This window comes from Engraulis encrasicolus, chromosome 7, assembly GCF_034702125.1.
Source record: "Engraulis encrasicolus isolate BLACKSEA-1 chromosome 7, IST_EnEncr_1.0, whole genome shotgun sequence".
NCBI classification, from domain to species: Eukaryota; Metazoa; Chordata; class Actinopteri; order Clupeiformes; family Engraulidae; genus Engraulis; species Engraulis encrasicolus.
In genome coordinates, this window is record NC_085863.1 from 53441891 (window position 1) to 53466935 (window position 25045).

Below are 25045 nucleotides of genomic sequence, written 5' to 3' on the forward strand. Positions count from 1 at the left end.
AGAGAGAGAGAGAGAGAGAGAGAGAGAGAGAGAGAGAGAGAGAGAGAGAGAGAGAGAGAGAGAGAGAGAGAGAGAAGGAACTTACCAAATACTGAGACCATCAGTCTCTGTACTTTGGAGTTGACACCTCCTATTCTGTACAAGCCCATGATGTCTATGCCTGCAAATTTACAAACACAATATTGTTTCGCCAAATTCCACACAGTCAATACATCAAAAATGTGCCTACATATAAGATACAGGCATCTGAATACATCTGCATTCTGCTCTGAGCACTTTATTGTGTACATTCACAAATGGATGAAAATAAATTAGAATTTGTAGTACCTCTCGTCTCTACAAGATGAACACACTTCTTCACAAAGTTGAAGCCGGTCTCGTTTAAAAATGCTGCAACGACACAACATTTCACCATGACATATGTTATTTTAATGAAATGTTTTAGAAACCACTTGTAGAGGGTTACTTGTGCACAATCCCTGGTGCTGAAAAAAAAGATTACGTATTTTTTGAAAAAAGGTTCGCACACTCCTTTGGATTTTTTTCTTCTTTAAGTTATTTTTTCTTCTTTTTATTCATTCATTCAATGGCAATGACGTTTCAACCTCTCGGTCTTCCTCAGATTCACGTCATGAAATGTCATTGCCATTGAATGAATAAATAAAAAGAATAAAGAATAACTTAAAGAAGAAAAAATCCAAAGGAGTGTGCAAACCTTTTTTCCAAAAATATGTTTTAGAAACCAACCATCACAATGACACAGTGTTGTGTTGTAGTAAGGCTTATATTCAACACACTTACTCTCTTCCTTCTTGCTCAGGAGCGCTGGTAAGGTGTATATCTGCAAAACAGTCATTTGACAGTGAGTCATGAACAGCACTTGACACTACAGAGACTGAGGCATTTCACAGTGCAGACGAAGGTCTGGAGATGCACGTGTTAGGAATGAAACTCAAGTAGACACCGTTCTAAAAAAAAACGCTCTCATCCTCTTGAGAAAGTATGCATTACAATTGTCACCTTTCTGATGAATGCCTAGTATTTTCTTTTGTGTATAAGACTTATATCATAAATCGTCTGTCAGGTGTCTGTACCACCTCTTTCAACTCTGGCTACAGTCCAACGTACCACTGCCGTCTGCTGTGGATCTCCTACGAACCCTCACTCTCTTAAAGACCCAGTAAAGTTATAACCGTATTTGGTTTGGCAAGAACTGAAATATACCAGACGACCGTGTGCGAAAATATGGGTAAAAGCCATTGAAGGCAGTTTTACAGCTTCACGTTGTGGAGTTACGTCGTTTTAACAGCTTTCGGTTGAAGAAGGGTGCGACTAAAATACATCATGCTTGTGTAATGACGAGAATGTGTTAAGCACAATAAACCACAGCAAGGGCAATGCCTAACCACTTCAGCATTTTAGCACCATAATCCCAGCACAGAATATTGATACAGAAACGGACAAGCTCAATAGTAGAAGCATTGTCTTTGACATCAGGAACTAAGACATCACTTTCACTGCCCTGGGTTCATCAAAGCAAAGCAAACAGACATGCCATACCTTTCCAATAACATTGTGTGCCTTGCACCTTGCCAGTATCGCTGTTCTTGCTCACCTAACCTGTTCTGCTCTCTCACCGTGCGGATGTTCTGCTTTGTCTCTGCCATGACACTAGCTGGTAGTAAATAATGATGGTGAGGAGGAGGAAGTGCAAGTCTCGTACCGGCTCTTTGCCATCCATGGCCTCCATCCACAGCCGCCGGTTGGATTCGGACAGGGCCTGAAGTGTGATCACACCGTGCCTGAGAGAGAAAAACCGAGGACATACATGCACAGAAGACACAAGTCATCTCCCTTTTCCCTTCATGCCACACTTAATCAATCTCTAAGTTCAAAATTTGGTTCTGTTATGTTACACCTTGAATTCCAGTTAAATAATCATCCATCTATACAAAGACATATCCATTCAAGTTATCATCAACAGAATTCATTTATTTAATTTTTTGTAATCGGGAATCGGGGTGGGGTATGAAGGAAAGCAATTGTGTGAAGCAAAACATGGCAACAAAAAATAAGTGCACGGTGCTTCTTAAAAATGACTCGCTTCAACAATCACTGTGAACTGTTCTAGGTTTGAATTTGAAGGAAATAAGAGCATAAAATGATGCAGTGATCATGACGTTATGTCACACGTTCACACCATGGCAGTATGACAGATGTGGATTAAAAACAAAAGCAAGGGAGGAAAAAAAGTTCTGCAAACACAACGGCAACCTCGTTAATAGATCTCCTATTTGTTTGTTTGTTTGTTGGGTTTTTTTTAAGCTGGCAATCATGGGAAAAATCACTGCCATGAATGAATTAATAACAATGAAGTTGAGCGGTTAGTCGGTAGAGTTGAGTAGAGCTAGTTTACTCAGGCAGCTGTCGAGAGTTGCTGTTTCTTTGGCAGCCTGTGGCATCATTACATTACCATAGCAACACAGCAACATGCAAGCAGCACAGCGTCAACAACAACAACAACAACAACAACAAATCAAAATGGGCGATCATGATAAGGCTACGGACATACCGCACTTTATAGAAACACTTCAGGGGACTGTATAGAAATCCTTGACATGTGCTATGTCCTCTAACGGAGTAATGCCGAAACAAAACAAAAAAAACAAGAGAGAAAGGGAAAGGGATGGATAGAAGACAAACAATTACTTCACAAGGACATCAATGTTTACGCTAGCAGCTGAGAAGCACACTGACACAGACACAACAAAAAACATCTAATAAACAATGTGCTTCGCTTCTCGATTTTTGTTTCCCACAGGGTAACATAATCTCATGTGAGAGGACAGTAACCAAAAAGATATCACACGACAGAACGCAGGAAGCAACGCACCTCTCCACCACTTCGACGTCAAAGCAGAAGCGCTTGTCGATGGAGTCGGTTCTCCTTCGTATGCACGATTTGAGCTTGAACATCTCGGGAGCGCTCATCACCAGCCCATTCTGTAGAAGATGAAAACAAAAAAGCGAAATCTGATTTCATATGCGGTTCTGCTTATCAGAGAAAGTGCAGGTTCTGAGAATGTAAGGTTGACCTATTGAAAAGGGAAGTAAGAGTACCAAATACAGTCTCTAAATACGGTTCACTAACAGACACAATGTAAAACACTACAGACTACATACGAGAGTAGAGTAGAGTAGAGTAGAGAATAGATGTAGGACGTTCATTATGTATTGAGGTTGTTATTAACTGTTCAGATTTTTTTGTTTCAGACATGTAAAACTTTATCTTTTACCTGACATGTTTTGACAGTCGAAACATGTCAGGTAAAAGATTGCAAACTTTTACATGTCTGAAACAAAAGAACTTGAACAGTAAATCTATTCTACTCTACTCTAGTGTACGATATAAACAAAGCACTAGGCCTACTACCACTACACATTCGGTTTGATTGACCTACAAATCACTGCCATGCTACGCAAGTTCCAAACATCTCTAGCAACCTATATCATGTTAATGTACAGTCTGCAGTGCAGTGCATGTAGATACATGTCCATGATCTTTAGGGGAATTGTGTACCTGTTTGCTCCCTGACTTGATCTCTGTGTTGCTCATGGTGAACATCTTGCTCTCCTTCTCGTACGTACAGTAGTGTCGACTCCACGTGCAGCCCAGAGGCCCTGCAATCAAAACACAAAAAAGAAGTTTGGTGGTAAGGGGACCAGTGGAACATTGTGCTAACGCCCCCATACCATGGATTGGCCTATTTCATCACGAGGAGCCTGGTTCGAGTCTGGCTTGGCTCTTTTCCTACCGTAACCATATCTCTGCCACTCTCTTGTCTTGATGTCATAATCTTCACTGTCTTATCAATGAAGGCACAAAAGCTATAGAAGACATTTGGTAACACCTTAAAATTACAGGAGTACGTATTTATCGTATTTCCTATGTGTGTCATTTCACAGTAGTGTAGACGCCATGCATAGCCCAGGGGCCGTGGTATCAAAACAACCACAAAAAGAAAGTTGTGTCTCTGTCTGTGTGAACGGAGAGAGAAGAATAATACTGTTGGACATGCTAATGCAGGAGGTCCACTAGCGCAGTGTTTCCCAACCTTTTTTGTCTCACGTACCCCCTAAACCTCTTAGTTGTGCCATGAGTACCCCCTAATTCATGTTCTATATCACTTTCTCCGTCCTTATGTGACTGCCCCATTCATTTGATGTAAAAATAACATTTTTCCAATTACCCCTTGCAGTGTGCTCGCGTACCCCTAGTGGTACACGTACCCCTGGTTGGGAAACACTGCACTAACTCCATGTCCTCAGAGCGTTTATTCAATAAACAAGAGGAAAGGCAATGTTTCCACCACAGAGTTTTGCTTTGGCCTAACAAAGACCTTGTGGTCAAAATGTTGATTTTTCCTTTGCAGTGTGCAGACCTCCTCCGACATCTAGCGTGCTACCTTGGCACCTGGTAAGGTTAGTTTTGGATGTGTGCGCTTTCTCACTGTTACATGCCAATGCAGAAGAAGCAGCAGGCTGTGGTACAGTACCTAGGCCCAAGCCCAGACTAAACTGGTCTCAAAAATAGAGATGTACAGGATCCAAGATCCGGTTCCGGATCCGGCAGGATAATAGGGTTTTTCAGACTATCCGGGTCCGGCAGGATATTAAGCAGTGGATCCGGTATCCGGCAGTTACCTAAAAATCAAGATCTGGGGCATCTCTACTTTTTACGTAGCCTAGGCCTTTCAGTCAGTCTTTCACAACCCCAATCACTACATGGAGTGAAAGCCCTTTGGAAGCGGCCGTTGAAGGCAGTGTGGCAGTAAGACAATGAGTCTTAAAAATAGTTTGCGCCAACGTAATAAAAAGGGCCCATGTGTGCGAGTTGGCAATGTGTTTCAACCCTTTCGTAGGATCCGGTATCCGGTTCCGGATCCGGCAGGATCTTAAGCAGTGGATCCGGTATCTGGCAGGATCCTAAAAATCAGGATCCGGTGCATCTCTACTCAAAAATGCTGCTCATTTAGAGCATGGCTTCATGGGTAAAAAAGATGTCTACGAAACCTATGCTACCAAATACAAAATGGAACTGCATTCTGAATGCCTCTTCAAAATGAGACCAGTGGAGACGGGAAGGTGTTGATGAGGGGACTGCCTTTTCTAATGAACTTGTCTCAACTTCTTGACTCAACAAAATGCAAAACCAATATCTTGACAGCCCGGTAAGGCTGTTGCACTCATGGTTTGGCGCATGAACCCTCTGATATCCAAAGTGATCCGAAAGGGACCTTTCCCCTCTCTGGTATTCATGCACCGTCAGATTCGTATCCTCCCCATCTCTACTACAGTACATTGCTTCCCTTCTTCATCTTTTTATCAGTGACCTTTTGCGTGTTTATTATGGTACTTTCTACTTATGAAATTCAAATGGTGGAAAGTCCCGTTTTATTTATTTCGTAACCTTTATGATAACCTTTAAGACACTGTAATTGTTCATTGCACACATCCGTAAATTTTGGCAATTCTGCATAGCTGCACAGTGCTGTCTCTGGCTTGGTGCATCTGCCCACGGTTTTCCTTCTACCCCGTCCTTCATTTTCCTGTCCTGGATTCTGCACCCTACGCATTTGCCCCCTGGGTCTCACTCCTGAACCCATCAGCATCATTTCAGCCTTCACTTCCTGTTTCCTTTGTAGAAATTGCTACCATGCAATGTACAGTACTATATGTATAAGGAATGTATGTAGTATATAATTATACTGCTTCCAATCATAATTCCATTGTTACAATCAGTTACTCTGTGGTACAAATGAGGTGCTGTGTTAACCCCAAGACCCATCCACATTATACATAATCACATGTGCATGTACAGTATAAGGTATGCAGTACTGTATGTCTATCATACATAGTTATATTATGTGTAATCAATGCCCTATTGTCATCGTTTAACTCTGTGGTGCAATGATGTTGTGAGTGAACCACAAGACCCAACCAGATTCTACAGTATAATAATATGTATGTGGTTATTCAGCACATCTGTTCAGTATCATTATGCTATGTATAATCATTATAACAGTATTATTATCAGTTACTCTGTGGTGCATTATTGCAAAACATTATACTACAGGTATGTATAACCATTATAATAATAATATTATCAGTAACTCTGTGGTATACATCATTATATGACACGTGACACGTAAGTGTCGGAGGTTTGGCAAGGACAGGACACTGACTTTTTTCCTGGACGTATAAGAAGCCCTCCATTGTCCACTGGCCGGGCGCTTTGAAGTCCTGCTCGGCCGAGCGAATCCTCTGCATCAGCTTCTCCACTTCCTGCCTCGTGCTCTCAAAGTTATTCCTCGTCTTCAAAGACACAAACACAGCAGGGGGTGATCAACTGATAGCAGCAGGCTGATCTGAGGAGCTTTACTTGTGCACAGTATTAAAAAAATGCAGAGTTAATTTAACACTTAGAGCAGGGATGTCAAACTCAGGCACGGCTTGACAGGCTGATGAGGAGGTCAAGGGGGTGTTGGCAGGCTTACTTGGAGGTAAAGCAGGCATATGATCAAAAAAAGGTTGAGAACCACTGCTCTAGAAGAAGTGAAATCGACTCTCAAAGTGTTGAATTAACACTGTATTTTTTACTGAGCAGAGGCCACCAAAAAAAGCTTAAACACCCCAAAGTACTATACAGTACTGTAACAGGAGGACAGTTTCTTTCATTGCTTTTGTATCAAAACAAACATCCTTTTATAGAAGACTTGATGAAGCACAGCAAGCGAGCGAGCAGACAACTACATCAACAACACATGTTGTCCCACACAATAATGAATTATTTAAGCAAATGTATAAAACACTCCATCAGCAGCACATATCCAAATAAAAATAATAATATTAATAATAATAAAATAAAAATAATAATATTAATAATAATAATAAAAATCATCAAAACCATCTGAAGTAATTTTCCTAAACGGTAAATAAGACACCCAGAGAGAGGGGCTGTCCAAAGCTTCTGCCCACATACATTCTGAAGATTGAATTGCAACTGCTGCTTGTATGGGTCAAACTCGTGGGCCAGCTCGTAGCCCTCATGGTAGAATGTGAAGAGTCCTTGAAGGAACGCCAGGAGCTGTGAAGAAAAGAAAACAATTAAGGTTAAGAATTTATTGACCATTCAGGATCATTAATTAAATACTTAAGATACTTTGACCTTAAGTCCCATCAAAACAAATCATACCCATGGGCTACTGTGCACAGGAAAACAATGAAGTCACTTACTGTAAATGGGAAGAGCGTTGAATAAATATGTGATGGTAATAATCAAACTGTCATGACCAAGGCCAGCAAATTGGCTACGGGATTAAAAGCTGGCGGACCAGATTAAAGTTTTCCTATAGAACCCTAATGGCTGGAATGCTGTGAAATTGTTCCGTTTCAACATCTCCTTGTGAAGTAATGAGTGATGTATCCCCTTTGGGAAATGAAGAGCAATTAAATTATAGTGTGGAGGTCAAGTGAGTGTTCTCTATTTCTCCATCGTTCTCTCTCTCTGTCTCTCTTTGTCTCTCTGTCTCTCTCTCTCTCTCTCTCTCTCTCTCTCTCTCTCTCTCTCTCTCTCTCTCTCAGTAGAGTCTGGATGCCCCTCAGCCATTTCCTTTTGGATAGCTTCCTGGGAACACTACAGTTGCTGCTGAAGTAAGTGCGTGTGTGACTGTGTGTGAGAGAGGATGTGTGTGTGTGTGTGGCTGTGTGAGAAGATGCGTGTGTGTCTTTGTGTGTGTGTGTATATGCAGGAGACATGTGTATATGTGTGCGTGTGTGTGGATGTGTGAGAGAGAGCAAGTGAGAGAGAATGAGAAAGAGAGAGCGATAGAGACTGTGTGTGTGCGTGCGTGTGTGCTTGTGTGTGTGTGTGGGCTGACTGTGTGAGGTTTTGTGTATGTCTGTGTGTGTGTGTTTGTCTGTATGTGCACGTCAGTGTGTGCTCTCTGCATGTGGCCTGTGTGGGTCTCCCAGCACCGCAGCAGAGTGACGCCTCTCAGTGACGGCACGATGGCATCCTGTCTTTCTGGAAAGAGGCCCATAAAACCAGCCGTGTGTGACGTCCAGACAGACACCTATCGTAAAGACGGCTAGTAGTCGTAACCTAACCGCGATGGATCTGTCTCAACAAGGGGGTTTATTTACAATCAAGTCTTCCTAAAACGCTCTTGATGTCACTGGCAGAAGCCTTCCTGTCTCCTCATCACTCCAGAAGGCCCCATACTAATGGTGCATTCCCCAGCGGTAGGAGCTTCCCAATATGCAACCAGGAGTCAGCTACCTCCCACTTGAAAGCGTTCCAACCAGTAAGTCAAACAAACTACAAACATGGAGGGACAAAAATGTATATCCAGGGGAGCACTGTGGCGCAATGCGCTAAGCCCCCCACATTTGGGCTTTCATGCCCTCCCCAAGCCCTTAAAAAAAAATATATATATATATATTTTTTTTTTAAAGTATATCCACTGCTCAAAGATGTCAGCAATGTAAACAATGAGGTGTGAACATCACCATGCGTTTTTTCATTTAGCCGCATTTCATCTTTGAAAGAGGCAATGCCAATATTACTACACCTTAGAATGGTTCAAGGGCGGTTTTGCAACCGTTAACCTGTCTGAATCAACTCTATTTGTCTATAGAATGATGATTGCTGAGTAATGTGCAAGATAAACTATTCCTAACACTGTGCGCTGCCATTGCTGTGATGACATCACGATTGTCAATGGGAGGAAGTCGGGGTACTTCGATTTGGCCCCAGCTCGCGACTTGAACATTCCGCTTCAACAGGCGTTCCAATGCATTTCAGCATGTAGGAGGTCAGAAATATCCCACCTACCACCCTCGGGAAATGCACCATATGTGTGGACAGATCTGCTGTCCAAGCCGTCAGCTGCACAAGCACACTGTTGGTGGTTTGATGATGAATTCTCGGCAATGAATGTGAAGTGCTTTTGAGTGTGTTTAGAGGACATTCAGAGAGAGTGGAGGGGATCTCTGATGAGTAATGGCCTTATCTACATGTTCTCATGCTGTTGTGTGGACTTAAGTCCTATTTGTCTCGGGTGACTCATAAGATAAATCAAAATGGCAGCCCCGTTCTGTTCTGGTTTTGTTTTCGTTCTGGATTCGAAACGGTTCACATTACTGTTCACATCCTGCAACCGCCAAGAACCCTTGCTGGGATAGGGTTTGGGAAATACTCCCTAATTTTAGAATGTTCAGTCTGTGTATTACTCTCTAATATGTGTTCAATTCGGCCTGCTATTAAAGTCATTATAATTTCAAATGTATTGGTTGCATCAGCTTCTAAATCTGTAAAAGATTAAATCACCATTCAAAGGTAGAGATCTAGCCCCTATAGTTACATTTCTGGCAAACACAAGTCAACTTTTTTCGATAAAACAAACATGAGCCAACATTCTTCAATAAATGACTCACTTAAAAAAATAAATGACTTTGTAATCTGTTTTAAATAGAAGCAGGATTATGGGATGACGTCAATGCTTGCTTCAACATTTGTGGATGTTTGTGGGATTTATTGCACAGAAGTTGGTAAGTTCTGTTAATGATGTTATTCGTAACTCTTGCAGCAAGTGCTTTGATGTTTTGTCTTGATATCAGTCAGTAGTCACCATCATTTTTTGAAGACAGTAGCATACCATATCATCAGTTTGTTACAGATGTTACAGCAGATCAACTTACTGGTTCAACAAATTCAAATTTCTTTCTCTCCTGTACTTCTTGGATTTTGAAGACGTACTCCAGAGAAGCGTCAAAGAAGACTTGTCTCTCTCTGCCGATCGTAGCGTCTGCCTTTAAAAGCAAAGGAGCATTAGGGCACAAGTCACCACACTGTTTAGCTGTCAGAAACTCTGAAAGCTTCAAAATAAAGTAACACCTCATTTGAGGGCTCACATATTAGCTACTCATACACGCCGAACTGTCTGTATGATGACTTACAAGTCGGGTGTTCAGCAAAATTAATCGTTTGTTGGGTGTGTATTTATTGTTCGATATTGTCGATAAGGCTTTTGATATAATCACAATAAGGACTTAGTAGACCCTTGCATGTCTAATAAGTAATACACGCCTTATAGTAATTAGACGTGCCTTACTAGCGGACATGTGAACCCTATTCTAAAGTGTAACCAAAACTTGCAATAAACACACGGTTGTCATTACCTCTTGTAAAAAGGCCTCTTTCTTCTTTGATGAGAGATTCAAGTGCTTCTCCAACACTGTGTAGTATTTCTCTGTTTCTTTGTCAAACTTTTTCTTTCCTTCCTGTAGGGAGAAGGAGAGGAGAAAAAAAAAATGTTGACAAGCGCTGGCATTTCCTTTGCGGTAATTATAGAGATAACCCTTATACACAAACATTAATCCTTATGTAAGATTTGTAAACAAACACTGTAAAAATCCCTCGTTAACATTTTTCAGAGACGGGATGTTTTTCTATTTGTTTATCCCAACCTTGATGTGAAGATACAATGAGGAGAAAGCTCTGTATAGCAAACATAAATCTGACAACACTTTGAGGAAAAATAGTACCAAACTAGAAATGCACTCAGAGAGTGCAGACCTCCACCAAGGAAGCTGTTTGGTAGAACATTTGACTATGTTACACCCTATTTTTATCTTTCTGCCTTCTTTTGTGGAGTTAGAAACTGGAATGTCAAACTGGAATGTCACTAGGGGCGTCTAGATTAGTGTGTTAGCAATGGTGAAGAATCTTTCTTTTAAATCCTGAGGTGATTCTGGTGATTGTGATCCTGGTCACAACCAAAATTGAATAACTTGTTCCTTTGGTCATTTCCAACAACTCCACAAAGTTTCAACCAAATCCGTTCATAAGTTTTTGAGTTATCCTGCTGACAAACGAACAAACAGACCGACAAACAGACAGACAGACCAAGGTGATCGAAAACACACTATAGGCTACAGAACGTGAACATTCACAATACAGAACGCTCAGTGTGAATTATAGGACCAAGGTCACAAACTACCCGACACGGGAAATCGGATTAAAATGGACTTTACCCTTCTTTATCCGCACGACTAGCTAGTAGCTACTACTACAACCACCTTTAGCAACGACTGGCGCTTGGGTGAACTCTGGACCTCCGACAGAGAAATATTTCCTCCCTAAGATTGGAAATGAAACCAGATACAAGATGTTTGTTTTGTTTCTGTGACATCAGCGAGACCCTTCCCATGGTCCCTTCATGGCCACTTAACCTCCGGAGCGGACTAATGACTTAGCACGTACCGTAAAGAAAACACGACCACATTTGACACACTTAACAAACACAAAAAGGGGCCCAGACACACAGCTACAGTCGAGGGCATATTACTCACTTGTTCTAATTAGTGGGACTGAAAGTTTTTTTTTAAAAAAATCACAAGGACTGTATATGGCAATGAAAGATAAGGCTAAGGGGGGATGGGTGCTGTCCGTGTGTGTGTGTGTGTGTGTGTGTGTGTGTGTGTGTGTGTGTGTGTGTGTGTGTGTGTGTGTGTGTGTGTGTGTGTGTGTGTGTGTGTGTGTGTGTTTTGAATGAAACTGAGGGAAGAGGAGGGGTGTGTATGTGTATGTGTGTGTGCGTGTGCGTGTGTGTGTGTGTGTATGTGTGCATGCGTGCGTGCGTGCGTGCGTGCGTGCATGTGTGTGTACATGGAGGCAGTGAGACATGGGGGTAAGTGGTGCCAGTGGTGGTGGTGGTGATGGTGGTGGTGGTGGTGGAGATCGGGATTGAGGTTGGGGTTTGGGGGAGTTTGTTGGTTAGTGGGGGTTGTCGGTGGATTTGAAGGGGGCTGTGGGTGCGCTCTATGCATGTGTGAGCCAGCCTGGTCTCATGAAAGTTGAGCCCTTTTCCCGTTAGCCACAGCGGGCCTCGTCTGGTCTGAATGGAGCGGCGTCTCAGCGGAGGGTGAAAAAGCACAGCAGCATATGCACAGCCCAGCTCAGCAGCACACACAAGGCTGATGAAAAATGTTGACCGGGCCCAGGACAAAGTCATCTGAAAGGTCCCCCCCCTACCCCATAACACCCACCCACCCACCCAATACATATAGAGTAGAGTAGAGTATCATTGATCATACAAATAATGTAATCGGAAGCCGATTTCATGCCCTCATCTTCCTGACCAGGACAAAGTCCAGCCCCCCCAATACAATACAAAGTCCCCCCCCAATACAATGTAATGAGAAGCCAATTTTGGGGCCCTTCTTCTCCCTGGGCCCAGGACAACAGACCCGTTTACCACCCCCCCCACTGGTTGCTCCCCTGACCACACAACACAAGGCAGGGGCCGGGGGAGTGGAGGAGGGCAGTGGAGGACGGACTGGAGAGTGCTGGAGGACGCCCAAATAAGGCAGCGTGTTTGCTGCTCTGCTTGGTCTCTGCTGTGCATGTGGATCTGGATGGCTGTGTGCTGAGCTCATCTGGCCGGACGGACGGACCGACGGCCTCTGGATCCCGGGGTGCAACGGCGGCAGCGGCTGCAGGGGTCACGCTCCACAAGCCATCAGGATTCCCAGCGCTCCTCTTCCTCCTCCTCCTCCTCTTCATCCTCCTCCTCCTCCTCTTCATCCTCTTTCACATCCACCTCCTCCTCTCATTCCTCCTCTTTCTACTCCCCTCCTCTTCATCCTCCTCCTCCTCCTCTTCATCCTCCTTCTCCTCTTCATCTTCCTCCACCTCCACCTCCACTCCATCCTCTTTCACCTCCACCTCCTCCTCTTCTTCCTCCTCTTTCACCCCCTCCTTTTTTTCTTCCTCCTCTTTCTCCTCCTCCTCCTCCTCCTCCTCCTCTTCAGCCTCCTCCACCTCCTCTTCATCATCTTTCACCTCCTCTTCCTCCTCTTCTTCCTCCTGTTTCACCCCCTCCTCCTCTTCTTCCTCCTCTTTCTCCTCCTCCTCCTCCTCCAACGCCACCATCACAGAGGGAGCGCCTACACGATGTCCCCCTAACCAGCCCCCTACCCATCCACTCCTCCTCCTCCTTCTCCTCCTCCTACTCCTCCTCCTCTTCCTCTTCCACCTACGCCATCACCATCAGCCGTCGCCTACGCAACACCCTCCCCCCCATCCCCACCCCACAGCCAGCCTGCTACCCACCCACTCTGGACACACACACACACATTGTCATCAAAGTCTCGCACACACAGAGACACACACACACACACACACTGACACGGACACACTGACAGGCACACATCGACACACACACAAACACACACCACCCACCCATCCAGCGCACACAGCTAATGTTTGACCTAGGCTCGAAACCTTAACAGACAGCTGAAAGGAATGTGAACAGAGCCAAAAGCTAGTGAAACACTAACAGACCAGCCAAAGGTAGACTGACTCCCCCGTGCTCGTCCTGGCTCACCTGTGGACTACGACAAAACATGTGAAGGACTACGATACGATACTATATGATACGATACGGATATACGATGTCAGTTTACACTGAAATTCATTTCGCATCCCTGAGCAAGACTTGTTTAAGACAGGACATACACATAACATCACATCACAAGACTATTTTGCCCTACAAAGGTAAAATACCTTAACATGTCATGGAGAAAAGAAAAGAAAAGAAAAGAAGCCTGTTGTTTACCAATACCACTATTCGGTTCCAAGTGGAACTTACTTTGACAGCTCCAATCTGCTCTTTGCGGAACTTCTCCAATGGTGTGATCAGAACATCGTCTGCATTCTGGATCTAAAAAGAAAATTGGAGAAAAAGATGGAATTGAAATTGGAATAGAATCCTGTTTATCTAAACCCAGCCATTCATCCTTTGGCACAAACTGAACAATAAACAAACCCTAGAAGAGAACAGAGTAGGTCTGTGAAATTCAGAATTGTATGATTTTAAAACATCATTTTTTTGGTCAAAGAACTGCACGTGGAGATAAGTGGAGTGAACAAAAACAATGCCTTTTCGGTGAGCCCTTCTATTTACTGTAAAATAATGGTGCTATAATTAGAAGCATTAGGTTTCACTTGCAGCAATTGAAAAAACATACAAACCCGGCCCGTACTTGGTTCCTTTTATATACTTTCCCAGGCACAAAGTGACCGACTTGTCGTCTCACTGGAGAATAGCCTAAAATAAGTTCCACATGCTTCTACCCCCCTCCACCCCCAACCCCTCCACCAGAAGCCGGCCCTGGTCTCTGCCAAGTAACGGTCCCAGTTGAAGGGGCCGTAACGCGTCCCCGACTTCCTCTCAAAACACACTTAAAAATGTTGGCCCGTCTGCTAAACATGTCGAGATTGATGGACCTCACGGGACGCTGTGATGTTATTTTTGATACGTGCTTTGCGATTTACTACGTTGCTTTTATGAATTGTGAAGGCCTTCTATAGAAACAGCCCCTTCCTCCATGCCTCCAGGTATTTCTTTTTCTTCCCTCCCTCCGACAAAATGCTTTCAGGTGGGCTGCGCTGGAGCCTGCTTTCTCCTGCACCTCTTGACACAGTAAAAAGGCAGACACCACAGGATATCCTCATTTCTTTCGGCAGACAGGATCCTTGTTTACTTTAGGATCTCTTTCTCTCTTGCGCGCTCACTCTCTCTCTCTCCGTTTTCCCTCTCTCAATCTCTGTCTGTCTTCTCTCTGTCTCTCGCCCACTCCATTTCCCCTCTCTCTCGCTCGCTTTTCTTTTTCTCTCACCCTCTCTCTACCACTCAATTTATATTCTCTCTCTCTCTCGCTCTCTCTCTCTCCCTCTCTCTCTCTCTCTCTCTCTGTCGCTCACTCCATTTTCCCTTTCGCTGTCTCGCTCCTTTCCCCCTCACTCTCTTCTCTCTCTCCTCCATTCCCCCAGCCACTGTCTTCTCTCTCTCTCTCTCTCTCTCTCTCTCTCTCTCTCTCTCTCTCTCTCTCTCTCTCTCTCTCTCTCGCCCACTCCATTTTCCCTCTCACTGTCTCTCTCCTCCCCCCCATCTCTCTCCCCCTCCTCCATTCTCCCAGTGGCAGATAAGGCTTCCCATGGCCCTTTTCAATCACACACAAGAAGACACACAGACAGACAGACCTGTTCTGGGGTCAGCCAGAGATCCACATGTGGGAAACTGTCTCCCACTGAAACCAAAGTCACTCTGGCTGTCGGCCTGAAACAATGTCTGCATTGTACTACTTAATGAGGAGGCAGAGCTTCCAAGAATGGACAGAGGAAACACTGGGCCCACACGCCAGGTATCTTATCTAGCACCTGGAGGTACTACTACAGGCATCCAACCAGTACCGGAATGCCTTTGGTTGTTTTTCTTTGAGCTTATCAGAGGTGCCATTTCTAAACAGATGTCTCCCTAAATAGCTCACAATCTAATATCATTTACGACATTTTTTTTTCTTATGGTCTCACATGGAAGGAGATTATGTTGATACTTTACTTGACATTATTGTCATATGTGGAAATGTGCAGCCCCTACAGAACTGGTTCAGCACTTCTAATGCATGACAATTACAGTATAACATGGTCTGTTAGCTCCACAGTGCAACTACACTACTCATTGCAAATGAGCATTCAGCTCCCCTCACTCTGCTCTTGGAATGGGAAACTATGCACTTAAAAAAAACCCAAACCTACTCATTTGGAGTACTTATGTGAGATTAATGAAAACTCACCAAATTGCGACGAAAAAAAGCAGAGTATGCAGTCGAGGGTGTAATTATGAGGTAGGAGGTCTGAGGGAGGCCATAGCCATTCTGTGTAAATGCTCTTTTAACATAATTTATAATTGAGAGCAACGTCATGTGATATATCACTTTGCCAAATGGGTGTAATTCTCTCTCTTGTCACTGGAAAATGGAACAAGTTGACTTTAAATAGACAGAGTTGGCTCCCTTGGGGGTGGTGTGTGGGTGGGATGAGGTGTGGGGATCACAAATATTGGAAACACTGATGACATAAATGTGTCCACTCAACAAAAAAGGGTAATAACGTGTGAGTGTGTGTGTGCGTGTGTGTGTGTGTGTGTGTGTGTGTGTGTGTGTGTGTGTGTGCGTGTGTGCGTGTGTGCGTGTGTATTCGCGCGCAGTACATGCATGAGATTCTTTTGTGTGGCTGTCAAAACCATCAAGCCATTCTAAAACAATGTGAGCTTTGTCAGCACATTTAATGCCTTTGCAATCATTCTGTTTGTTTGGATGGTAGACAATAGCCAGATTAAATGACCCATCAATCAAATTATAGCTCAACACTCTGGATACTAAATTCATATTTTAAACTCACAAGTCGTCTTCTCTCTTCCTCCACTGTTGTCAGTAGCCGTGCAAATTCCTTGAAGGATTGAGCTGTTAAAAAAAGAAACAGAGGTTAGGATCGCTTTTACTTAATCTCATTGACTGCAATTACTTAATCTCATGTTTACCCATTTCATTGAAAGTATCTAATTAACACCCTTGCCCGGATTAAAGCCACAGTACAGACACAGTAAACAACCAGTGTACCCTAGCACAGTGATTCTTAACTGGAATAGTCTTGGGGCCATGTCATTATGTTGTTACATTTTCCATGTCATTATGTTGTGAGTGACCCCAATTTTTTTCTCACACCATCGTATTGTTCAAATAACTTGCCAAAATATAACTGTGCATTTGATAATGTGCATCAGCATTTGGATTGTATGCTGACATACAACATGTCTGTCAACTAGTGAGAGGAGTATTAACCGTGTTTCACTTTCTCTTTGACATCACAGTCATTTTTCAATACAGCATCGTTTATGTGCGAAGACACACAGGTTCTGTCATTGGCCCCACTTGTAGATAAATGAGAGTGAAGAGTGTTTTGAAGGACTTAAGCTTCCACCAGTAGCATGAAAGAGGAATTTCATAGACGTGGTTTAAGCCCACCCTCTGAGAAGTCAGAAACTATGGCAACTAGACAAGGGGCTCAGAAGAACCTCATAGTTGTGATAGCCAGACTACACTCAACAAAAGACGCTACAGTGATATTGTACATGCTCTCTTATTGTAATTATTAACCAAAGTGAAGATTCATTGAAACCTCATGGTAGTTCTCATACATTCCATTTTTCATCTACTTGGACAACACATTGCAGTTGTTTGTATTTTTGTTCATCACCTTAACACATTTCAACAGTGCATTTAATGCGCCCTAAGCTGCATTGACGTCTCTTGTCAACATGGGACAAGGAGCACTTTCCTGTCCGATGATGCACCGTGATAAGAGCAGAGCGATGTGATGGGCTGAGCACACACAATCCAACCAGAGCATTTCACACCAACTCCCCAGGGGACCCAAGCAGAACAAACAACACGCACGCACGCACGCACGCACGCACGCACGCACGCAAACACATGCACACACACACGCACGCACACATACACGCACACACAAGCACACGCACGCACGCAGACACACGCACACATGCACACACGCACGCACGCACACACACACACACACACACACACACACACACACACACACACACACACACACACACACACACACACACACACACACACACACACACACACACACACACAATCACAATCTATGACTGAATTCCAGTGCTGGGCACCAAACACACACACACACACACACACACACACACACACACACACACACACACACACACACACACACACACACACACACACACACACACACACACACACACACACACACACACACACACACACCAATCCCGGCCTACAGTATGACTGAATCTGAATCCCAGGGCTGGGCAAACAGCCACTGTTGGACCATGCTTAGCTGTCCTTGGGTTCAGCAGCAGAATAAAAAGCTTTGTGTGCCTAGCCACAGAGGCAGTGGAAACGTTCACACAGGGCTTTTGTCAAATACCTGGGACAAAAAAACAGAACATCTACAGTAAAAACCGATAACCGCAGCTTTGTGGATACATAGCGTAGATAGAGCAAGAGAGAGCAGGGGAGGAGAGAGAGAGAGAGAGAGAGAGAGAGAGAGAGAGAGAGAGAGAGAGAGAGAGAGAGAGAGAGAGATGGAAAAAAGGCTCGAAAAATGCTTTGATGTACCAGTTAGTTCTGTTGTAGATTTTGGAAAGCCTTTAGAAGATTTGCAGTCATAGATTGAGTCTAAGAAGGAGGAGGAGGGAGAGAGAGCGAGAGCGAGAGAGATAGAGAGAGAGAGAGAGAGAGAGAGAGAGAGAGAGAGAGAGAGAGAGAGAGAGAGAGAGAGAGAGAGTGGGAGAGGGAGAGCACCCATCTCAATCTCAAAGAGGCTGATATAGAGGTAAATATTTACCAACACTGACGGCAGCCCGTAACTCATCGCTTAAGTCACGACTTTCAAGTATATATTCAATGACTCAATTTTCAACAACAACACAAAAAAAGAAAACCATTCAATCCAAACAATCCCTACGTGGTGATGACATGTACACTGTCAACACTTTGTTAACTCCTTTGTGGCCTTTCTGCCAGTAGCAAATAGAAAGAGAAAGAATCGAAAGAAAATCCTAATGAATATATTTTTTATTCTTGCAGAAAACTCTACCAAGCCTGAAATCAGGGGTCTGAATACTTTCAGCCCTGCATACCTCTTTTCTAGCGAAATGTCTGCAGCACACAACAACACAGCCTGGCATGCAATGCCACAATGGGCCAGACAGTCAGGAGCGTCGTTCTCCCAGAGCCTTGTGACAAATTACAATTGTATCCCGACAGACGAGCTGGTCTCTGTCACTAAAAAGACATTATTGTTTTGGACAGACGTTGGCTAACAGTGGTGTAAGGAAGAGGGTCACTAGCCTGTCTTGTTGTTGTCCCCTTCCTTCAGCGGCGAAGGGACAGCTGTGAACGGCAGGCCGGTCATATCAAAATAAAGAGCAGGAGGTCAAGGGGTTCACACTCGGCAACATATTAAAAATCAAGCACTTCAAGAACTTTTCCAAACATCACTTCACAACCTACAAGTACATCAGCTCACACATTCACACTACTCTTGAAATAAAAAACAAAGCCATAAACACTGTTTCTAGCTCGTGTTTTGTCACTAGAATAGTACTCTTGTACTGGTATTGTAAAAAGTGAAAATCAACCACACAGTGCCACTTTAAGAGCTCTGGGCGAGCTCCCATGAATTAAATCCCAGACCCTGAATCAGACAGACCAGGGGCATAAACAACACAAGTCTGCTCTGTGTTTCCTATGACACACTAGCACTCAATAGGCCACCCTCAACACAAAAGACTTTTTAACCGCAGGCTTACATAAACTGGGGTTAGTCAGAATTTTACAATTCCATGGTTGGTTTTGAAGTTGCAACATGTGACGCTCTGGTGGTAGCCCAGAGACATGCACTTTGCCAATCTTGCTGGTGACTGTTCAGATTATTTTGAAATGATGGGCAGCCAGTGGAATGGGGAACACCATCATGAAACACACACATTATTAATTATTATCAATAAAATATGTATTGCAGCAAGCAGCAATGGTGAGCCCCCATACCACCATGCCCTCAGACCAACAATTCGGAGACCTCCCCGAACTGTGTTTTGCGTTTAACTTTTCACATACGAGTTCGCATACACCTAACTTAAATAAGTACAACTACCATCTTTCAACAAGTTGGATAAAAATGCAACAAATATCACACACACACATTGAACCTAATGACCTGAGAGTTTTCAGAGAAAAAAAGTTTGTGCAAACAGTTGTAAGATTAGCAAGTTCCAAACATTTGCATTTTTTCTCGCAAATAAGATGGCAAACTACATGTCTTAATCCCACCCCGAGTAATAAAAGTGAACCACAGTCCCTCTGTTGTCACTTGTGAAATGTGTTTGGGGTTTTGTGGAACTTGCAAAGCACTGCTTGCTCACTAAGTGTTACATGATGAAACCGATGTGATAGCCAGCTACAGATGGTCACTGACAAGCACACTCTTGCAACACATTCTTCTGCAATTTAATGTCATGTTTGGGCTTTCTTGTTTGCTGCCCATGCAGCCGAGATGTTGGAAAACATCACCAAATGTGGAGCATGGCATGTAATCTATAAGGAAACGGGGAACCTAGCTCCTCTGTTATCAGTCACACGGCAATACTGTCATTAAGTTTGAGTTTGAGTTTGAGTTTCTCATGTGTAATAATGTAGTCATTAAGTCAACCGATCTTCTGTTGTTGACTATTTTGGTGGTGTAGGTCATGTTCCTTCCTCCTTGACTAACTTCAACTCATGACCAGAACTGTTTTTAGAACTAAACCATAGTTCAATACTTTACCCTACTAATAGAGTGCCTTCATGTGACTGGACTGAGATGTTGATGTCACTCAGGAGAACTCATGGAGTTGCATCATGCTTTACAATTTTAGAACATCACAATAGCTCAGTCAGTGCTTGTCAGAAGAAGCCAAGCAAACATATCTGATATGGTTCTCTTAAAACAAGCTTTGTTTGAGGTGAGCGAGCATATTCCTCCAACCAGCGCTGGAGGTGGCTTCAGCATTAAGCACCTGGATAATGGGTATAATGGAGAGGAATGTAGAGGGCATGGCTGTTGCTTCTTATCAGGTATAGCATGCAGGAATGAAGTGCTGGTATGAGATGGATAGCATGCCTGCTGCAAGATGCTGATTCAGATAAGGTGCTAAGTAGCTAGCTGAGCACCATGTGTAGTTCGGGGTAGAGGCATACCACATGCCAATATTATGTATCTGAATTGTGGACAGAGCTATACTATTCAGTCACGGTTAGCAATGAAAGGGTTCACACGGAAGGGGTTTTGCTAATACGCCTCAGTGGATCAGGAGAATATTAGCCATGAGCCCTGCACTTTAGACTCAAAGGTGTGAGGCTGCGACGGATCCCAGTAATGCCGCTGATATCCTCTCTACTTCCTACTCGGGAGACCATGGGACACTATGGAGATGATCGAAGTCTCCTTATTGGGTTAAATGTTGAGAATAAGTCTCAACCTCTAGTTTTTAATTTACGTCTGCCTTGAGCCATTTTACTTCATATGGTGTTCCGTAGTGAGTGAGAACTGCTCTCAGTTCGGAGCCCTGTGGGATTTTGACCCATTTCAGGAATGGTGTCGGGTTCCCCAGGAGTGTGCCTCAGGTGTTTTGAAAGCATGTAGAGCTGTCTGAGTGACCAGTCCAGGCAAGGCAATGGGATAGTGAGGCCAACCACAGTAGCTTTCAATGGCTGCACATTCCAGCACTGACATGAAGCTTGACTATACCTTTTAAAGCAGTGGTTTCCAAACTTTTTTTCTGCTGGGACCCCATTAACCATAGACGCGAATACTGTTACTAACAAAGTTATGGAAATATGTTGACTATTAACCCGTTAGTCTGCGAGCCTCCTACAGTACAGACTCTCTTAGGTATCCCAACCCCCAGTTTGGGGATCACTGTTTTAAGGAAAGACTCTTTTTCCCATTCGAATTCTTCTTATACTATAGAACACTCAGGCAGCCAAACCTGGCACCAATTAACATATTTGTGTTTTCAATATCACAGGCTAACTTTGGAAGCTGTTCCAGAGAGCAGGAACATTGTCGGTAGAATAAACGAGCAAGAACAGAAAAAGAGGGACAGTGGAACACTGCACATACTTTTACTTTTACTTTATTTTCAGTTGAGAGAAAAGTCCACTGTGGCCTAACTTTCCCAGACATCATATTTCTGGGCCGTGGCCACACAAGGTAATTTTGGTCAGTTGCCTTGAAAATGAGTTTTGTTTAAAACGCTTGTCGAATACACAAGGGGGAAGCAACCACCCTTGACTGACGACTACAATCCAAGACTTGTGTGCTTCTGTTTCAGTATAGAATTCAGAAATAGAATCCATGTGCAGGGGGAACAGCCAAACTCTCAAAATATGACACATGACAAGGAGGAAAGTGCAGCGAGTTTCTCTCCTGATCCTGGCTGCAAAAAAAAGCAAGGCTGAGTTCCTCTTGAGATGAACCTTGACAGACTCACGGCTGTTATACTGAGCCGTCAGGGAAACGATACCAGACTGAAGAAGAAGAAGAAGAAGAAGAAGAAGAAGAAGAAGAAGAAGAAGAAGAAGAAGAAGAAGAAGAAGAAGAAGAAGAAGAAGAAGAAGAAGAAGAAGAAGAAGAGCATTTCATCCACAGCTGCAGAGGAGGCAGTGCTCTCCCCCAAACATCACATCACATGAGTGCAGAAGAAGTTGAGAAATGGGCAACAATGTGTGCACTGCATACCCATGCTTGGCTCGCAGGAACTCAGAAAGGGCTTACCAATAAATGCTGAATCTTCAGGTGCTGACAAGTCAAGGGCAGACTGGGCAATAAGACTACATGTTAAAAATTGTCCAGAACCCTCCTTTAACCCCTTAGCACAGCGCCTCTGTCATACTCTTATTTTCATGAAAATGGTAATGACCAAGTCTTAATCAGCTACTTAAGACTCTCTGCAATGTCAAAGCAATGTTGTCATGATGTGTATGTTGAGTGTTTTCAGCAGAGTGAATAGGCCCGTTGACAGGCCCATCTGCAGTAAGAGGCTATGTAATATGCAATAATGCATGTATGCCATTGCTTAGCTTGCACATGATTAAACACAGATAAAGATGACCTTTGTGACCTTTGAGTAAAAAAATTCTCCCTAACATTGCTGTAATGTAATGCAAGACCTAGTATCAGGCATGAATGAAACATATGAAAACAGTCTTTGTGCAAAATAAATACTTGCGGTAGCGCCTGTGTTTTGCCATAGACAATCTATTGTTTTGGCTTCAAAGCCTTTTCAAGGTTTAAGCCACACACAGGCAGCATATAAGTCACAGGCTGAAAGGGTATACTTACTGTAAGAACTGCATGAGGCACGTCCATGTCATTACATCTTTATGACGCCACCATGAGTCTTGTCAAGAGGCGTGCAGTGGCACAGGTAAATGCATACTGTAGAGGCCTACTGGAAATTACTCACTATAGAACTGCCATATATAATAGAGGTTTTTTGATTGATGTCAAAAATGCTGAAGTAGGGGGGGGGGATAAATGGCCTAAAAATCAAAATTTTGGAAAATGATTACGCCCACTTCAGGGATGGTGCATTGGGTCATTTGAGAGATATTTTGTATTGGAAGTTGGTACCCATCATGAAATAAACCCCCCACCCCACCCAAAAAACTAAATCGGACATGTTTTTTGCCCTGTTTTACCCCTTTTAGCATTAAAGATACATATACATATCTTGAGAGAATACTTTGGTTCACCTGTCAGATGTTGCAATGTTCTAATGTGATAAGGTACATTTACAAATTACATTGTGGCTGCTGGTTGACTGCAAGCAAACCATTGAAATCCCCAAGCAGACAGCCATTTTCTATCAGTGAGGCGAGCTCAGCTGTGATTGAAGTAGGCAACACTATGTTTGGACGTTGGAAAAGTGCTGGGGAATCTGATAAGGTCTTTGACAAGGATACTACAAGGATATACAGTGCCATATACTAGAACAGGGGTGGGGAACCTATGTCTTGAGGCCGTTTTATGCGGCCCCCAACATAATTTCAATATTATGCAGCTTCATATGAACTGTGACATATTTTGTAAAGGAATCTTAGAAATTCCATTTGCAACACAATTCAGATATATTCAGGGGACCTAGAGAAGGTGGGGTCTGTTGTAAAGATGGCTACAATATAGGCCTTAAGTGCAGGGGGAAATCCTGGTTTGCGTTCATAGTTACGGCCCTTGGAGGACTTTTACGGCCCTTGGAGCAATTCGAAGTGGCAATTTGAATGAAAAAGGTTCCCCACCCCACCCCTTTTACAGGCAGCATAAGGCCAGCTCTACAGGTAATTGAGTCCTTAAGTCTGTCTCTAATTGTGGGAAAAGCTTCAGGTGCAATCATACGTATTCTGGTTTACTGGTATGCGAATCAACATATGCTGGTGAAATGTGGAAATATCCTATCTACTCCTTTCTGTGTAGGCAATGGAGTTAGACAAAGGCGACTCCTATCTCCAGCCTTGTTCAACCAATACATGGACAACCTCTCCAAACAACTGGGGAGGTGTAAGACAGCATGTCTGATAGGAAACACTGTTTTAAACCATTTGATATATGCAGATGATCTGGTTTATGTCCCCCAGCACTGTTGGGTTTCAGCAACTCCTGAATGTGTGCTCTGAGCATGGGGTTGAGTTTGATGTACAGTATAATGCAAAAATAGTGCTGTGTTGATATATAAAGCCAAGGAAGATTATAAAGTTCTAACGTTTTATCTGCCAGGGCAATCAATATGTGTATCAAGCAGTACAAAATATCTTGGGCACATTATCACTGAGCAGTTGGGATATGATGCTATAGCCAGAGATGAGTGTTGCATGTCCAAGCAAATATGTTAGTAAGGTAAGTTAGTTCTGATGATGTGAAAGTAAACTTCCTTACTGTACTCCTATGTATGCAGTCCCATTATGGGTCAGCTACAAAAAAGACCCTGCGTAAATTCCAAGTAGCATAATGAAGTAACTTAGTATAATGATTGCTTGACTATATTGCTGAAAAACCCTAGAAGTTGCAGTGCTAGTTAAATAATTTGTGACTCAGGACTAAGTACTTCACAGGCTCTCTTTAAGAAATTGATGTTTAAGTTCATTCGTCGTCTGGAAAGCTGTCTCAAAACTGTATTATAAGGATTCTCACAAGCCCCAGATGCAGCTCTGTCAGATATCAATCATGTGGAAGCATTGGAATGGCTGCCTCTTAAGACTGTCATGACTGATGGTATTTTGTACATGCTTATGCAAGATTTCTCCCCCCTCTCTCCTTCTTTTGATGTCTATTTTCATGTATGGAGAATTCAGGGCAATTGGGCCACTTTTTTGCAAGTGAATGGCCCAAAGTCGCCCAATTTACCTGAATTCACCAATGTTGTATGTCCTCTTATTGGGCCTAGAGCCTGCAATATATATTGGCAGACTGTAAGTGTAGTGAATGCATACAAAGGGCAGAACAGCTTAAAAACTCTGTTTTTGT

At 43.3% G+C, this 25045-nt stretch overlaps 2 protein-coding genes across 5 annotated transcripts in view; one reads left to right on the top strand and one right to left on the bottom strand.

Annotated features, from left to right (window-relative positions):
* The window catches only part of c1qc (complement component 1, q subcomponent, C chain), a 116503-nt gene that overhangs the window by 62179 nt on the left and 29279 nt on the right, over positions 1–25045 (top strand). The gene's annotated exons all lie outside the window — the stretch shown is intronic.
* The window catches only part of arhgap42a (Rho GTPase activating protein 42a), a 39366-nt gene that overhangs the window by 10522 nt on the left and 3799 nt on the right, over positions 1–25045 (bottom strand). For 2 of the 4 annotated variants that reach the window (XM_063203947.1, XM_063203945.1), the window contains exons 3-15: positions 16310–16371; positions 13716–13787; positions 10243–10344; positions 9763–9873; positions 7043–7147; positions 6246–6375; positions 3581–3681; positions 2894–3003; positions 2573–2632; positions 1724–1802; positions 802–841; positions 328–390; positions 86–160 (exon numbers count right to left, since the gene is read on the bottom strand). In XM_063203947.1, coding sequence (XP_063060017.1) covers positions 86–160; positions 328–390; positions 802–841; positions 1724–1802; positions 2573–2632; positions 2894–3003; positions 3581–3681; positions 6246–6375; positions 7043–7147; positions 9763–9873; positions 10243–10344; positions 13716–13787; positions 16310–16371 — 1110 coding nt within the window. The remainder of the gene's footprint in view (positions 1–85; positions 161–327; positions 391–801; positions 842–1723; positions 1803–2572; positions 2633–2893; positions 3004–3580; positions 3682–6245; positions 6376–7042; positions 7148–9762; positions 9874–10242; positions 10345–13715; positions 13788–16309; positions 16372–25045) is intronic. The other 2 variants (XM_063203949.1, XM_063203948.1) reach the window with 1 other exon arrangement.